Below are 16,653 nucleotides of genomic sequence, written 5' to 3'. Positions count from 1 at the left end.
GACAGAGCTAGAGCGTTCCCTGGGTGCTTCGCTCTGCAGGTTCCCAGCATCGCGCAGGAAGCGGAGCTTAGCAGCGCGTCCATTCATGAGTAGATGGTCTAAAGATAGAACAATTTCTGTACGATACGGGTGAGGGGTCAGTCAACCTAAAATAGGACTAAAAATAGAGCCACACCCCACCAAAAAATGTACCACACGTCTGTTTATTTTATAATGCAAGTAAGTGTTGTATCTGATGGTCCGAGACCACATATTGACTTTTAAATTAGGGGAGCGAAGATGACGGCTACGCCTTACGGAGTCCTCTGGACTCTGGTTGGCACCAATTTACGGTACTTGAGGACAGTAAACTTCTAGGGTAGAACCAATCGGGTATTGGTGAAACCTACACAGACACAGAGTGACTGACAGCTTGGCAGGCTTGCTTTGTAGAAATGCCCTTGATACACAGGGGCAGCGATGTCACAGTAGCTCAAATGACTGCAGCCCTCTCAGGAGACGGTTCTAAAAGTGTGGTTGGGGCTACATTTGTCTGTGATACGGCTTTCAGGAAATGGATTAACAGAACAGACGGCTCACGTCAAAACAATTCATCTGACCAGTGACAGAGGGGCATGTACCGGCAGAGCTTGGTGAGAAACTCCCTGAAATTTCCCAGGCTCTACGCAGGATCATTTCTTCCAGGCCCTTATCTGGAACCACAAAGCCCCTACGAGAGCCTGGCCCGTCCGTCGTCTCCCAACTGGCGATGTCTCTCCAGGGACAACGGCAGCTTTGACACTTATCTACTGAGCTCTCCCCAACGGATAATTTTGTCTGAAAAGCAGCTCTGTGCCGTCTCAAAGGGCAATGGAAATAACTCTACAATTATAGACAGCTCAGTGACACTTGTACCTCTATATTATACCCACACAGGACTATACCGTTATACACAGCTCAATATCACCGTATACTGCATTCAATGAGACGATCTAAGAAAACATCAGTAATTGCAAGTAATATTTGAAAAACACAGTTACTGAAGCATTGAATGTACACACAGAACTGGTAAATGTACAAACATTTATTAGCTAGTATACATTTATAATACAAGCAAATATATTCTCTATTTTTTTGCAAAGGTGAAATACATGGAGTCCAGCGCCACATACTGGCGGCCAGAGTGAACTACAGCCTGTCTTAAGTTGCGGAAGTTTCCCTGTCGGAAGTTGGGTCTTTATTTTTTTTTAGCCAAACATTCATTTATTTATTGTTTTTACCGTCTTAAAATAGGTTTGGCATGAAACCTTATGTCTGGAGAACATGCTAATTATTTACATAATTAAAGCCAGTCTAGTATCCGTTAACGGACCAGTCTCGATTCGCTCTTTGTAACATGCAGACGCACATACGACTTCCCATCATACGCCGATGTCTTATAATCCTGCCTCAACACAACGGTCACCTCCTCTAAACGTTCTGTAACATTCGCTCATCTGTTTCAATGTCCAGATCTATTTCTTGTAGGGGGGAGGGGGGGGGGATATAAAACATTGGCGCTCAACCGCGCACTGTCTATAGTTCAGAAGCTGGGGACCGTAATGTCCGTCAGAGAATATGACGTATAAGTGATAATATTGTAGGGATGTCAGAGACTCTTGCATTGTGACGATCTCATATTGGTTTGAAAGGGGGATGTCAACGATTAGCCAAAATTCAGGGTTAAGCAAGTTCCTGATTGCAGGCGTAAGAAGGATATTGGGGTGGTTATACGAGAATCTGTAGCAGAGCGGAGGGCACAGCGGCGGAGGCGGAGAGGGGCACGTCTCAGTGGATCCTGGGCACGGGGTACAACAAGCTCATGTGTTCAGCCCCCTTGAAGGGCAGCTTTTGGTTGGAGTAATAATGGATCACCGCCGGGATGCTGCAGAAAACGCCGCCCGTCTGGTTCAGAGTGAATTTGTTGTCTTTGGTTTGAGCCACGATGATGTGTACGCAGCCTTGGCTGGTCCTATGGGGAGACAGAGGGGGGGGATTTAGGGCGCGTCGTCCAAGAGCAGTAGTGGCCCTTGGCCACCAACTTTAATTCACAAATCTCGACCGCCAACCCCCAAAGGAGAAATCTCATACATCCCACAGGACAGCCCTCACCCAACGTCTGCCTACTGAGCAGCAGGAAGGCGACACAACAGGCAACAAGTTACCCCACCCCACAAAACAAAGTGTCAGCTCCTCATCATACTCACTTTAGGGCAATGGAGTATTTGCTGTTGCCGGACTCGCTGTTCCGCAGGAGGTAGCTGGCCTCTCGACATGACTGCAGTCTACTCTCTGCCTCCGCGCGGGTCACGGCTCCGTGATACCAGCTGTGGCCGAAGAGGGAGCAACAGGCACACAATGAATTGCAAACCACACAACACTGGTCGTTCAACAAGCAAACACCCCCCCAAAAATATACACAATCACATAAGATATTTTAAATCGCACCTCTGTTTCTCCAGGGGGACAGTCGGGTCCACCTTGTCACTGTGCTCCGGCTGAGTCTGCTTCAAGACTTTCGACGTCCAACTTTTCTGCCGCTGGTGGAGCCGGACCACCTCCTCTTTGACAGGGGAGCGCTCGCTGCTCTCAAACTGGACTGCAGGCCACAGGGAAAAAATGGTAGATGGGGTGTGAGTGAGGCACGTTCTCAAATACAGAAGACTGCCCTGCAAATATAACTGGCATGCTATGCTTTGCCATCTCACACTTTTGTCATATGCCAGCATGAAAGAAAGAAGAAAAAGAAGAAGGAAGAAAGAAGAAAAAGAAGAAGAAGGAAGAAGGAAGAAAAAGAAGAAGGAAGAAAAAAAAGAAGAAGAAAGAAGAAAAAGAAGAAGAAGGAAGAAAGAAGAAAAAGAAGAAGGAAGAAAGAAGAAAAAGAAGAAGGAAGAAAGAAGAAAAAGAAGAAGAAGGAAGAAAGAAGAAAGAAGAAAAAGAAGAAGGAAGAAAAAAAAGAAGAAAAAGAAGAAGGAAGAAAAAAAAGAAGAAGGAAGAAAAAGAAGAAGGAAGAAGGAAGAAAAAGAAGAAGAAGGAAGAAGGAAGAAAAAGAAGAAGGAAGAAAAAAAAGAAGAAGGAAGAAAAAGAAGAAGGAAGAAAAAAAAGAAGAAGGAAGAAAAAGAAGAAGGAAGAAAGAAGAAAAAGAAGAAGGAAGAAAGAAGAAAAAGAAGAAGGAAGAAAGAAGAAAAAGAAGAAGGAAGAAAGAAGAAAAAGAAGAAGAAGGAAGAAAGAAGAAAGAAGAAAAAGAAGGAAGAAAGAAGAAAGAAGAAAAAGAAGAAGAAGGAAGAAGAAAGAAGAAAAAGAAGAAGAAGGAAGAAAGAAGAAAAAGAAGAAGGAAGAAAGAAGAAAAAGAAGAAGGAAGAAAGAAGAAAAAGAAGGAAGAAAGAAGAAAAAGAAGAAGAAGAAAGAAAGAAGAAAAAGATGAGGAAGGAAGAAAGAAGAAAAAGAAGAAGGAAGAAAGAAGAAAAAGAAGGAAGAAAGAAGAAAAAGAAGAAGGAAGAAAGAAGAAAAAGAAGGAAGAAAGAAGAAAAAGAAGAAGGAAGAAAGAAGAAAAAGAAGGAAGAAAGAAGAAAAAGAAGAAGGAAGAAAGAAGAAAAAGAAGAAGGAAGAAAGAAGAAAAAGAAGGAAGAAAGAAGAAAAAGAAGAAGAAGAAGAAAGAAAGAAGAAAAAGATGAGGAAGGAAGAAAGAAGAAAAAGAAGAAGGAAGAAAGAAGAAAAAGAAGAAGGAAGAAAGAAGAAAAAGAAGAAGGAAGAAAGAAGAAAAAGAAGAAGGAAGAAAGAAGAAGAGGGAAGAAAGAAGAAAAAGATGAGGAAGGAAGAAAGAAGAAAAAGAAGAAGGAAGAAAGAAGAAAAAGAAGAAGGAAGAAAGAAGAAAAAGAAGGAAGAAAGAAGAAAAAGAAGAAGAAGAAAGAAAGAAGAAAAAGATGAGGAAGGAAGAAAGAAGAAAAAGAAGAAGGAAGAAAGAAGAAAAAGAAGAAGGAAGAAAGAAGAAAAAGAAGAAGGAAGAAAGAAGAAAAAGAAGAAGGAAGAAAGAAGAAGAGGGAAGAAAGAAGAAAAAGATGAGGAAGGAAGAAAGAAGAAAAAGAAGAAGGAAGAAAGAAAGAAGAAAAAGAAGAAGAAAGAAAGAAGAAAAAGAAGAAGAAAGAAAGAAGAAAAAGAAGAAGAAAGAAAGAAGAAAAAGAAGAAGAAAGAAAGAAGAAAAAGAAGAAGAAAGAAAGAAGAAAAAGAGAAGAAAAAGAAGAAGAAAGAAAAAGAAGAAGGAAGAAGAAGAGACAAGGGCAGTGTAGGTCCAATAGCCCCCACAAGGGGGCACTGCTGGTGGGGGGGCGGGGGAGAACCTGCACATTTCTCACCTGAGAGCGCTCTAACAATATGCTCCTTTTTCCACTCCCAGGGCTGCTCGTACTCCTCCGCCGGCCTCTCATCATTCTCCGGCCGCGTCCCATCGGCCGCCCGCTGCTTCTTCTCCTGCCCCTCTCCTTCTACGTCTGTCTTGGGGGGCTCGTAGGGCGTGTCGTACAGCTGAGGCGGCTTTGCCAGAGGCTCCTGGCCCCCCTGCCTCTTGGCCTCTATCTTAACCTCGCAGGGCGAGCCCAGCTCCAGCAGGAGAAGCTCGGTAATCAGTTGGTCTTTGGAACCCCTGCGCCGGATCTCTACAATATAACAATTATAGGGGATCAGTATTACAGGAAGAAGTCGTATATCTATAATGGTGGTACACCCCTTGTACCGTACCTCTCTCTTGCTGGCACTTGTGGTTCTCCACCTAGTTTGACCTACAGCTTACCCAAGTCTAGGACGTGAGAAGGCTGCCATAGCTGCTTGCTGCCTGTAGGTGGTGCCACCCCCTCAAGCATAATACTATTAATTATAGACATTAGCAGAGCACTAAGGAAATAAAATAAAGTTTTTCTGAAACGTTGGTGTTTAAAGTCAACATTTTATTTTATTTCCTCCCTCTGTAGTGGTCCTTTAAAGTAGCACTGTGCTAACTAGAGGGAACCAATAGAAATTATATGAAATAATCTGCAGGAAATAACTGTGTAAAATAAATCCAGTTTCGGGGTTGCACCTGGGCGCCCCATCCCAGTGCCCTGTAAGCAAAGCCAACAGTCTCCCGTTCCTCACGTCACCCTGGCACTGTTCCGGGCGTCCGTGGACTGCGCTACCTGGCAGCTCTCGCCAATGTTTATAATAGGAAAAGGATCGTTTATTCAGATGTTTCACTAAACGTCGATGATTCCAAGAGTCTATTTTCCCTATTAAGGGCTCTAATTATGTCAACACTGACATTCATAAACACAGACCACTGATCTGTCATTTACACAAGATTATACTCCCTGAAAGATTATAAGGCTATAACGTGACTGATAAATTATACACAATTAATATTAAAGTATGTTACAAATAAAAAAAGACACCCAACCACATCACAATTTTTCCTTCTTTTATCGGCGAAAGGGTTAATATGCAGCAGATTCCTATATACAGATGGAGGCGGCCACTGTAAGCGCAGGGAATGTTATATAATGTACGGGACAGGATTGTATTACAGATACATGGTTTTAATGATGTCAAGATATTTTGAACAGAAAAACTTGCAGCATTTATAATGGTTAGAGGTACTAAAAATGGCCGCCGTGCAGGGGGGAGCGAGAGAGTGAAAGAGAGAGAGCGAAAGAAAGAGAGGGGGAGAGAGCAAAAGATAGAGAGCAAAAGAGGGAGAAAGAGAGAGCGAGCGCATGCGCAAAAGAGAGAGGGAAAGAACGAGAGAGAGAGAGAGGGAAAGAACGAAAGAGAGAGAGAGAGAGAGAGAGGGAAAGAACGAAAGAGAGAGAGAGAGAGAGGGAAAGAACGAAAGAGAGAGAGAGAGAGAGGGAAAGAACGAAAGAGAGAGAGAGAGAGAGAGAGAGAGAGGGAAAGAACGAAAGAGAGAGAGAGAGGGAAAGAACGAAAGAGAGAGAGAGAGGGAAAGAACGAAAGAGAGAGAGAGAGAGAGAGAGAGAGGGAAAGAACGAAAGAGAGAGAGAGAGAGAGAGGGAAAGAACGAAAGAGAGAGAGAGAGAGAGAGAGAGAGGGAAAGAACGAAAGAGAGAGAGAGAGAGAGGGAAAGAACGAAAGAGAGAGAGAGAGAGGGAAAGAACGAAAGAGAGAGAGAGAGAGGGAAAGAACGAAAGAGAGAGAGAGAGAGGGAAAGAACGAAAGAGAGAGAGAGAGAGGGAAAGAACGAAAGAGAGAGAGAGAGAGGGAAAGAACGAAAGAGAGAGAGAGAGGGAAAGAACTAAAGAGAGAGAGGGAAAGAACGAAAAAGAGAGAGCGCGAACGAGAGAGAGCGCGAACGAAAGAGAGAGAGCGCGAACGAAAGAGAGAGAGCGCGAACGAAAGAGAGAGAGCGCGAACGAAAGAGAGAACGAGAGAGTGAGAAACAACGAGAGAGAACGAGAGCGCAAATGAAAGAGAGAGAGCGTGAATGAAAGAGGGAACAAAAAAAAGAGAAAGAGAGAGAGAGAGAACGAAAGAGAACGAAAGAGAACGAAAGAGAGAGAGAGAGAGAGAGAGAGAGAACGAAAGAGAGAGAGAGAACGAAAGAGAGAGAGAGAACGAAAGAGAGAGAGAGAACGAAAGAGAGAAAGAGAGAGAGAGAGAGAGAACGAAAGAGAGAAAGAGAGAGAGAGAACGAAAGAGAGAAAGAGAGAGAGAACGAAAGAGAGAGAGAGAACGAAAGAGAGAAAGAGAGAGAGAGAGAGAACGAAAGAGAGAAAGAGAGAGAGAGAACGAAAGAGAGAGAGAGAGAACGAAAGAGAGAGAGAGAGAGAGAGAGAACGAGAGAGAGAGAGAACGAGAGAGAGAGAGAGAGAGAGAACGAGAGAGAGAGAGAGAGAACGAAAGAGAGAGAGAGAACGAAAGAGAGAGAGAGAACGAAAGAGAACGAAAGAGAGAGAGAGAGAGAACGAAAGAGAGAGAGAACGAAAGAGAGAGAACGAAAGAGAGAGAGAAACGAAAGAGAGAGAGAGAGAAACGAAAGAGAGAGAGAGAGAAACGAAAGAGAGAGAGAGAGAAACGAAAGAGAGAGAGAGAGAAACGAAAGAGAGAGAGAGAGAAACGAAAGAGAGAGAGAGAGAGAGAGAGAGAGAGAAACGAAAGAGAGAGAGAGAGAAACAAAAGAGAGAGAGAGAAACAAAAGAGAGAGAGAGAGAGAGAGAGAGAAACGAAAGAGAGAGAGAGAGAAACGAAAGAGAGAGAGAGAGAAACGAAAGAGAGAGAGAGAGAAACGAAAGAGAGAGAGAAACGAAAGAGAGAGAGAAACGAAAGAGAGAGAGAAACGAAAGAGAGAGAGAAACGAAAGAGAGAGAGAAACGAAAGAGAGAGAGAGAAAACGAAAGAGAGAGAGAAACGAAAGAGAGAGAGAAACGAAAGAGAGAGAGAAACGAAAGAGAGAGAGAGAAACGAAAGAGAGAGAGAGAAACGAAAGAGAGAGAGAGAAACGAAAGAGAGAGAGAGAAACGAAAGAGAGAGAGAGAAACGAAAGAGAGAGAGAGAAACGAAAGAGAGAGAGAGAGAGAAACGAAAGAGAGAGAGAGAGAGAAACGAAAGAGAGAGAGAGAGAGAAACGAAAGAGAGAGAGAGAGAAACGAGAGAGAGAGAGAGAGAGAGAGAGAGAGAGAGACGAAAGAGAGAGAGAGAGAGAGAAACAAAAGAGAGAGAGAGAGAGAAACAAAAGAGAGAGAGAGAAACAAAAGAGAGAGAGAGAGAGAACAAAAGAGAGAGAGAGAGAGAGAAACAAAAGAGAGAGAGAGAGAGAGAGAGAGAGAAACAAAAGAGAGAGAGAGAGAGAGAGAGAGAGAGAAACAAAAGAGAGAGAGAGAGAGAGAGAGAGAGAGAAACAAAAGAGAGAGAGAGAGAGAGAGAGAGAGAGAGAGAGAGAGAGAAACAAAAGAGAGAGAGAGAGAAACGAAAGAGAGAGAGAACCGAAAGAGAGAGAGAACGAAAGAGAGAGAGAGAGAGAGAGAGAGAGAGAACGAAAGAGAGAGAGAGAGAGAACGAAAGAGAGAGAGAGAGAGAACGAAAGAGAGAGAGAGAACGAAAGAGAGAGAGAGAACGAAAGAGAGAGAGAGAACGAAAGAGAGAACGAGAAAGAGAGAGAACGAGAAAGAGAGAGAACGAGAGAGATAACACGAGAAAGATAGCGTACAAGAGAGAGAGAGAGAGAGAGAGAGAGAACGAGAGAGAGAGAGAGAGAGAACGAGAGAGAGAGAGAACGAGAGAGAGAGAGAGAGAGAACGAGAGAGAGAGAGAGAGAACGAAAGAGAGAGAGACGAGAGAGAGAGAGAGAACGAAAGAGAGAGAGAGAGAGAACGAGAGAGATAACACGAGAAAGAGAGCGTACAAGAGAGAGAGAGAACGAGAGAGAGAGAACGAGAGAGTCCTCTCGTGCCCCCCCCCCCCCATGGCTGGAGCCCGGACAGCTGGCTATCCCATTCCTCCCGGCGCCATGGCAACAGGGCCCATCCTGTTAGCCGCCATGTCTTCCTGTCAGTCCATTAAACAGTCCACAATAGGAAGCCAGCCCGAGAAGCAGGAAGCAGACAGGGGAAGTCACACCCAGGTCCACAAAAGGGGCTCCGAGAGTTTGGAAAATACCCTTAATGAACGGAGATGGTGTATATGTGTTACATACAGATTTATGTAAATACACAGTGACGACAACCTTCACAAACTAGACAGACGAGCCCATTTCTGCAGACTTATTCACTATATAGCGGTGACATCGGTTATAATAAAACATTTGTGACATCGACAAGTACAGGATGGCTCAAGGGCGGACATTTTGAAAACTGGCGCACGAGCCCAATGGCTGCTATGGGTTACAAAACCTTTTCTGTGCAGGATTTTCATCAAGGTCCACCCGATGTATTATTAAGAGTCACACCCCCCACCCCCTCCTCTCCTCTACTGCATCTATCTCAGGCCTGGCCGACCTGTGGCTCTCCAGGGGTTGTGAAACTACAAACCCCAGCATGCTTTGCCAGGAGATCGCCAGTCAATAACTGCTAGAGCATTCTGGGACTTGTAGTTTCAGTAAGGTTGGCCAGGTCTGATCTAGCTTATAAGGGTATTAGAAATCATCCCCGCGCCCGGTATAACATCACTGAGCGCCCGTATAGGGTCAGAGAACTGCGACTTGGGGGGGGGGGGGGGGGGGGGGGTAGATCTATCACACCTTCTAAAAAGAAAAAGCGGAGGTGTGGCCCATAACAACCAATCAGATGCTGAAATTTTTATTACCTGGCTTGTATTCCATCAATACGAAAACCATCCAATTTAAAATTATTACTAGATTTCAAGCTCCTGTATACAAAGTCCTATTTGTGGGGACTCGGAGGCAGGTTGAGTAAAACGTTGGTGAACGAAATTAAGTAAAAAGGCTAAATGCCCTGCCCACCTTTCTGCAATATGTTATTGTAATATCAGATGGTAACTATACTTACCTTCTATAATGGTGTATCAAGGTGTACAAACAATATTCTAGTGTTCATTACAAAATCTTATGTGGTTTAAGGAATAATGCCCCCCTACTGTAATGTAGTATAGATAAGGTCAGATTTTATATGAATCAATTTTAAAGCTTGGCTAAAAGTCCCACACTACTGATAAGGGGGGAGGGGGGAATATCCAGATCCAGGGACGTAGGGGAGGGGGGAAGGAAGCCCGGGTTTCCTCCTGGTGGGAGAGATAAGGACTGGAGTTTGGGAAAAGAGCACATAGTCACAGCTTAAAACTACAGGGTCGTGAACTTCAACCCCCGCCCCCCACGGAGGGGGAGAGAGAGAGGGCTGGGAGACCTTTACCGAAAAGTGATGACAGCGTACTTTTGTAGACTGTAGGCTGTGAAGGGGTTAATGTGACGTTTCCCTACTGACACCCTGATTTGCTCTGTCCCCCAGGAGAGGGGGGGGGGGCATGATCATGCACAACAAGGCTCCAGCGACATGGGGGGGGAGAGTACGTGTTGCAGATAGAGGAGGGTGGGGGAGGGGGGGGGGGCGGTGTGGTAGTTACGAGGACTTGCCGTACGGCGCAGGGATGTGATCTAGTCAAACTAAATGCTGCAATAAAAAGCGGGTGGAGGGTGTACTCACCAGTTATCATCTGCTGGGCATCGTACGGCTCCATGTACCCGTCGTTCTCCCCGACCCTCTCCGTATCCCGCTGACCTTTCGTGCGCGTGGCATCGTAGGGGTCGGAATAATCCTCCAAGATAATGATCTGTGTTTGGGAGTGGATATTGGGCATGGTAAAAACACACAAAGTAACCCATTTGGCTATAATCACTCCATATGCCACCTGCAGGCTGTACCCCTGGTCGCCACGCCGTAAGGGCGCTGGTCACTGCACGGTGGCGGTTCTGTGGGCTGGGTGAATATCCATAAGAAATTAGCCCTCCCAATACTCACTGATACCATGTTACACCTGTAAATTATCATTAAAGGTACACACAGCAAGGGCCATCAATTAAGATGAAACAGCGCCCCCTACTGGCTAAATCATTGTGAAAAATTTATCATAATTTGCAAGGCTTTTACTCAGCAAGTATATACTGTTCTTCGAATAAAATATATTTCAGTATAATGTTCTTTTTAAATAGTTACAAAAAGTAGAAATCACAGAAGCCGGGTTTATAGCACCCCCAAATATAATGACAAGAGGCCGTCTGCAATATAATGGCCCCACGATTAAAGGAATATATTACAGCATGTTGGTGTAGGGTACTGATAAAGGCAGTAACGGTAGTTAAAGAGACATCCTAATTATTAAAGATTACTTTATAGACTTATAACGTAACTAGCCGATGAAAAAGAGAAAGATTGTACAAGTTATACATTAATTTGTCCACTGGGGGCGCTGTACCATTGGAGTCTATGGCTGATAAGTGAACATAATCCATAAATTATAGGTAGGATAAATGGGCAATTTAGCCGTGGTCAGTACGTACTCACCGTTTCCTCCTTGACCCCCTTCTCCTTCTCTTGCCCCGGCTCATTGTCTTCCTGGAAATTCCTTCCGTTCTTCTCCTGCAAATTGGGGTCCACCTTGATGAGCCGGTTGATGTAGGTGCCGTGTCCCTTAGGGGCCCGGACAACCCCGATGTCATCCCTTGAGTTTTTGCGGCTCTTTCCCGGCAGAAAGCTCTGCAGAACCTCTCTGGACAACCGGCTATCCTTCAGACCTTTCCCCTGCCCATCGGACGAGGAGTTCTTGCGGTTCTTCACGGAGGAACCTTGGGACGCCGCCGAATCCGAGCAAGAATTTTTGCGGGAGGCCCCGACTTTCGGGAGCGTCTTGGCCCCCGGGAGCCCAGGTTTAGCCCTGTCTGAAACATTCTTCAGCGTCAAGGGGAGCTCCTTGAACCACTTTGCCATGACCAGAGTCACCGAACGGACGGAATATTCCTACAGGCCAAGGGCCGCAGGGGCCCCAAGTCGTCGGCCTGCACTATCCAGGGGTTCCCAGTATCCAGTGACCGATGCTGGCTTCTCTGGCCCACACCGCTGCCAGGGTCTCTAGATTTATTTTTGAGGTGGGGTCCGGGGAATTTCTAGATTGTGGTTGTCCCAGCCTGGTCTTTGAAGTGGGAAACTGGCCCAGACTGTTCCTGGAAGAGAGTATGTTGATTATTTCTCGGGTCGTCCTAGGAAGGTTTAACAGAGTTTCAGGGATGGGGTCTACGTTGGCCACTGACCAGGGGGATGTCTGGTAGATGTCGTGGTATAGGAAGGTCTACTGAAGTTCTGGTGGTGCCGTCAGTCTTGGTAGGACGTGTGGAGGTTGCCCAGATAAAAGGAGGCTCCTCATGCTCTGAACGGAGGACTGGCAATCACACAGCATAAACCAGGGAGGTCTAAGGCTGTCAGCAAACAATAGAGGGACCAGCAGTCTGCGGCGCTCTGAAACACAGATATTGTGTGATTAGGAATCACACTCACGTCAAGCAGCTCTCCAGAAAACAGTCTCTTTCCCAGGGGAGAGGAAGTGCGTTTCCTTTATGGTTCAATGGAAGGCGGTCTCTGCTTGTCCCTCTATAGACAGCACTAAAGAGATCTCATCAACCTTTATACAGTGCTGTGAAAAACAAATATACTCACCCAACCTCTGTATAGGGGGGGCAGTCTCTGTCACTCCCCCATCACCCTCTGTATAGGGGGAAGGGGGGTAGTCTCTGTCACTCCCCCATCACCCTCTGTATAGGGGGGGCAGTCTGTGTCACTCCCCCATCACCCTCTGTATAGGGGGGGGGCAGTCTCTGTCACTCCCTCCATCACCCTCTGTATAGGGGGGGGCAGTCTCTGTCACTCCCCCCATCCCCCTCTGTATAGGGGGGCAGTCTCTGTCACTCCCCCATCACCCTCTGTATAGTGGGGGGCAGTCTCTGTCACTCCCCCAATAACCCTTTGTATAGGGGGGGGCAGTCTCTGTCACTCCCCTCATCCCCCTCTGTATAGGGGGGGGGGGGCAGTCTCTGTCACTCCCCCATCACACTCTGTATAGTGGGGGGCAGTCTCTGTCACTCCCCCATCACACTCTGTATAGTGGGGGGCAGTCTCTGTCACTCCCCTCATCACCCTCTGTATAGGGGGGGCAGTCTCTGTCACTCCCCCATCACCCTCTGTATAGGGGGGGGGAATCTCTGTCACTCCCCCATCACACTCTGTATAGGGGGGGGCAGTCTCCTCCCACACACACACACTTTGGGGGTACATCACCCCCCCATACCTGCAGATTGGGGTCTCACATCCAGCGCTCTGCCTGGTGCTCCCCCCATATCCTGCACCTCTGGTCACAGGAGGCCGCCATCTTGTGACTGGCAGACTCCAGTGACGTCACCGCTGGGGTTTGCCTGACTCACACCCCCGGCTGGAGACACTGGTGAGGGATTCTGGCGGGAAGCAGAGAGAGGAGACACCCGGGGGTAACACCAGGACCCTGTGCTACCTGATATATAGATATTATACATTATATACCGGACCTGACTGGGGAGTGGGGGACTACAAATCCCAGCATGTCCTGTCAGCTAAGCAGGGGCTTGTATGTAGTTGGAGAGCCGCAGCTTTCCCTCTTGGCATGCTGGGACTTGTAGTTACAATAGAGCTGGTGAGCCTCAGGTAGATTATACTTGTACATTAGTATTTCTATGCTTTATACAGGGAGAATAATGTCTGAGACCTTATTACAGTCATCTGTGTGTGCTCAGCTTATCATTCAGTCACATGATCAGAGTGCTCACAGCAGCACAGAGTATATCAGGGGATGTGTTAGGGAGGACAGAGCTGCATGTGACAGGGGCAGTGACATGATGTGAGGAGGGGAATGGAGGCAGCAGGAAGCCACAGACAGAGTTATATAGTGGAAGGAGCAGGGTCCCCCAGCAGCACAGAGTATATCAGGAGACGAGTGATGTGTTGGTGAGGACAGGGCTGCATGTGACAGGGGCAGTGACATGATGTGAGGAGGGGAATGAAGGCAGCAGGAAGCCACAGACTGAGAGTTATATAGTGGGAGGAGCAGGGTCCCAGCAGCACAGAGTATATCAGGACATGAGTGATGTATTAGTGAGGACAGGGCTGCATGTGACAGGGGCAGTGACATGATGTGAGGAGCGGAATGGAGGCAGCAGGAAGCCACAGACTGAGAGTTATATAGTGGAAGGAGCAGGGTCCCCCAGCAGCACAGAGTATATCAGGAGATGAGTGATGTGTTAGTGAGGACAGGGCTGCATGTGACAGGGGCAGTGACATGATGTGAGGAGGGGAATGAAGGCAGCAGGAAGCCACAGACTGAGAGTTATATAGTGGAAGGAGCAGGGTCCTCCAGCAGCACAGAGTATATCAGGAGATGAGTGATGTGTTAGTGAGGACAGGGCTGCATGTGACCGGGGCAGTGACATGATGTGAGGAGAGGAATGGAGGCAGCAGGAAGTCACAGACTGAGAGTTATATAGTGGAAGGAGCCGGGTCCCCAGCAGCACAGAGTATATCAGGAGATGAGTGATGTGTTAGTGAGGACAGGGCTGCATGTGACAGGGGCAGTGACATGATGTGAGGAGGGGAATGGAGGCAGCAGGAAGCCACAGACTGAGAGTTATATAGTGGAAGGAGCAGGGTCCCCCAGCAGCACAGAGTATATCAGGAGATGAGTGATGTGTTAGTGAGGACAGGGCTGCATGTGACAGGGGCAGTGACATGATGTGAGGAGGGGAATGGAGGCAGCAGGAAGCCACAGACAGAGTTATATAGTGGAAGGAGCCGGGTCCCCAGCAGCACAGAGTATATCAGGAGATGAGTGATGTGTTAGTGAGGACAGGGCTGCATGTGACAGGGGCAGTGACATGATGTGAGGAGGGGAATGGAGGCAGCAGGAAGCCACAGACTGAGAGTTATATAGTGGAAGGAGCAGGGTCTCCAGCAGCACAGAGTATATCAGGGGATGAGTGATGTGTTAGTGAGGACAGGGGTAGTGACATGATGTGAGGAGGGGAATGGAGGCAGCAGGAAGCCACAGACTGAGAGTTATATAGTGGAAGGAGCAGGGTCCCCCAGCAGCACAGAGTATATCAGGAGATGAGTGATGTGTTAGTGAGGACAGGGCTGCATGTGACAGGAGCAGTGACATGATGTGAGGAGGAGAATGGAGGCAGCAGGAAGCCACAGACTGAGAGTTATATAGTAGAAGGAGCAGGGTCCTCCAGCAGCACAGAGTGTATCAGGAGATGAGTGATGTGTTAGTGAGGACAGGGCACTGGTATTACTACATGCTGCAGCTGGTTGTGACAAAAGCAATATGACCATTTATTATTATACAGGAAACTGTCTTTTAATCTCTATCTGTGTTTGGTCTCACAGGCTTCAGGCGGAAACTGCAACCGATATAAGAAACCCATGGATTTTACCAAAACCTCCGGTAAATTATCACTTTTCACCCAGCACCACTTTCTTTAAAATGTATTGTTGTTGCATGGTTAGCTAATAAAATGGATGGATTATTGATTATATGCCCTACGTAGCTTTTAAAACAATTTATAGTATTTAGACTGGGCAAGAATTCTCCATAAAATCGTTAGCATTAATGCTCCTAAGGACAGTCTCCCACTAGATTGCAAGCTCTTTGACACAGGGTATTCCATTATACCACTGGATTGGGGGCTTATTGATTGGTATTATGTGTGTTATCTGTGTCATTTTCTTCTTTAAATGTCATTTTGTTTCCTGTTCAGCAGATGACCGAGTCTATGCTGGGAATTTGCCCTATGACGTAAGAGAGGTAAATCAGTTTCAGATTTCGCTAGGGAGATATTTATTGCTGATAAAGTAACTGAATGAGATTGTAAAGCAGCGATTCATCCGGAATCTCCAGGGGAATGGTGTTCGGACCCCTGTCTTAAGCTTTTAAATTGATCTAGACTTGGGCAGAGTTTCTTATAAAACCATTAAAATAGAAGCTTTATTTTACAGGGTATCATATTGTACCACTAGATTGTAAGCTCCTGGGACAGTGTCTTCCATTGTACCACTAGATTGTATGCTCCTTGGAAAAGTGTCTTCCATTATAGCACTAGATTGTAAGCTCCTTGGGACAGTGTCTTCCATTATAGCACTAGATTGTAAGCTCCTTGGGACAGTGTCTTCCATTATAGCACTAGATTGTAAGCTCCTTGGGACAGTGTCTTCCATTATAGCACTAGATTGTAAGTTCCTTGGGACAGTGTCTTCCATTGTGCCACTAGATTGTAAGCTTCTTGGGGCAATGTCTTCCATTGTACCATAAGATTGTAAGCTCCTTGGGGCACTGTCTTCCATTGTGCCACTAGATTGTAAGTTCCGTGGAACAGTGTCTTCCATTATAGCACTAGATTGTAAGCTCCTTGGGACAATGTCTTCCATTATACCACTGGATTGTAAGCTCCTTGGGACAGTGTATCACTTTAGACTGCTACATTTCCAATGGTTTTTGAGAAATAAGATCATTTCTATGAACCTGAAGGCTGGATCTCTTATGTTTCAGGATGACATTTTGACTTTCTTCAAAGACTACGAGCCGCGATATGTGAAGAAGATACAGCAAGATCAGAAATGGTACTGCGGATTTACCAAACAGCAGTGTTACCTGCTCTCTAACCATAACCAAGATCTCCAGTCTGTCTTCATCGTCCTCTTCCAGTCACACAGGGCTGCTTATTCATAGGTGTTTCTGTAGTATAGGAGTAGAAAAGTGGAACTGAATTAGGTCAGCTTCTGGTATTGCCTATACGACATCACGATAGCCGTGAGCTGGTATCCTCCACGGGTGCCAGCGTTGTGCCAGGAACAAATGCGTGGAAGGAGTGGAAGAGAGAATGTGTAACAGTAATACCAATGGGTCAAAATGTAAAAATACAAGTTGACCCAGTTTGAAAAAAGCCGTCTGCACATAGCGGAGGCAGCCATTTTGTGTGCTACCCCCATTTTCATGGTAATGAGGCCTGTAGATTTGCCAGGGAGCAATGACATCACTGAGGCACTAAATCTGTTTGCAAAATGCCCTTGTATGTGTCTAATGTAAAACGAAGAAATACGTGTGTAATAGTAATCCTGTAGCACCATT

General features: G+C 46.2%; 2 protein-coding genes across 12 annotated transcripts in view; one reads left to right on the top strand and one right to left on the bottom strand.

Annotated features, from left to right (window-relative positions):
• Positions 1-1,048: 1,048 nt before the first annotated feature.
• SHE (Src homology 2 domain containing E) lies at positions 1,049-12,876 on the bottom strand. Of its 5 annotated transcripts, none has more exons than XM_075192244.1 (7): positions 12,790-12,876; positions 11,016-11,671; positions 10,158-10,284; positions 4,371-4,670; positions 2,467-2,617; positions 2,226-2,345; positions 1,049-1,990 (listed from the first exon to the last, which is right to left on the bottom strand). In XM_075192244.1, the coding sequence occupies exons 2-7, from the start codon at positions 11,436-11,438 to the stop codon at positions 1,807-1,809; spliced, it is 1,305 nt and encodes a 434-aa protein (XP_075048345.1). In that variant the 5' UTR covers positions 11,439-11,671; positions 12,790-12,876; the 3' UTR covers positions 1,049-1,806. The 5 variants fall into 5 exon arrangements, with proteins under 5 accessions (XP_075048345.1, XP_075048342.1, XP_075048343.1 ...); XM_075192241.1 differs by having other exon boundaries at positions 11,016-11,963; positions 12,790-12,875; XM_075192242.1 differs by lacking the exon at positions 12,790-12,876 and adding an exon at positions 12,162-12,323 and having other exon boundaries at positions 11,016-11,963.
• Positions 12,840-16,653, top strand: part of TDRD10 (tudor domain containing 10) — a 20,291-nt gene continuing 16,477 nt past the window's right edge. The window contains exons 1-4 of one of the 7 annotated variants that reach the window (XM_075192238.1): positions 12,840-12,942; positions 14,916-14,973; positions 15,290-15,333; positions 16,075-16,145. In XM_075192238.1, coding sequence (XP_075048339.1) covers positions 14,952-14,973; positions 15,290-15,333; positions 16,075-16,145 — 137 coding nt within the window. In that variant the 5' untranslated portion in view covers positions 12,840-12,942; positions 14,916-14,951. Of the gene's footprint in view, positions 12,986-13,009; positions 13,168-14,915; positions 14,974-15,286; positions 15,334-16,074; positions 16,146-16,653 lie in introns of those variants that run through there. The other 6 variants (XM_075192236.1, XM_075192235.1, XM_075192237.1 and 3 more) reach the window with 6 other exon arrangements.

The sequence above is a fragment of the Mixophyes fleayi genome, chromosome 12, assembly GCF_038048845.1.
Source record: "Mixophyes fleayi isolate aMixFle1 chromosome 12, aMixFle1.hap1, whole genome shotgun sequence".
Classification (NCBI taxonomy): domain Eukaryota; kingdom Metazoa; phylum Chordata; class Amphibia; order Anura; family Limnodynastidae; genus Mixophyes; species Mixophyes fleayi.
The sequence above is the reverse complement of the archived record's forward strand: the minus strand, read 5'-3'. Positions and strand labels throughout refer to the sequence as shown.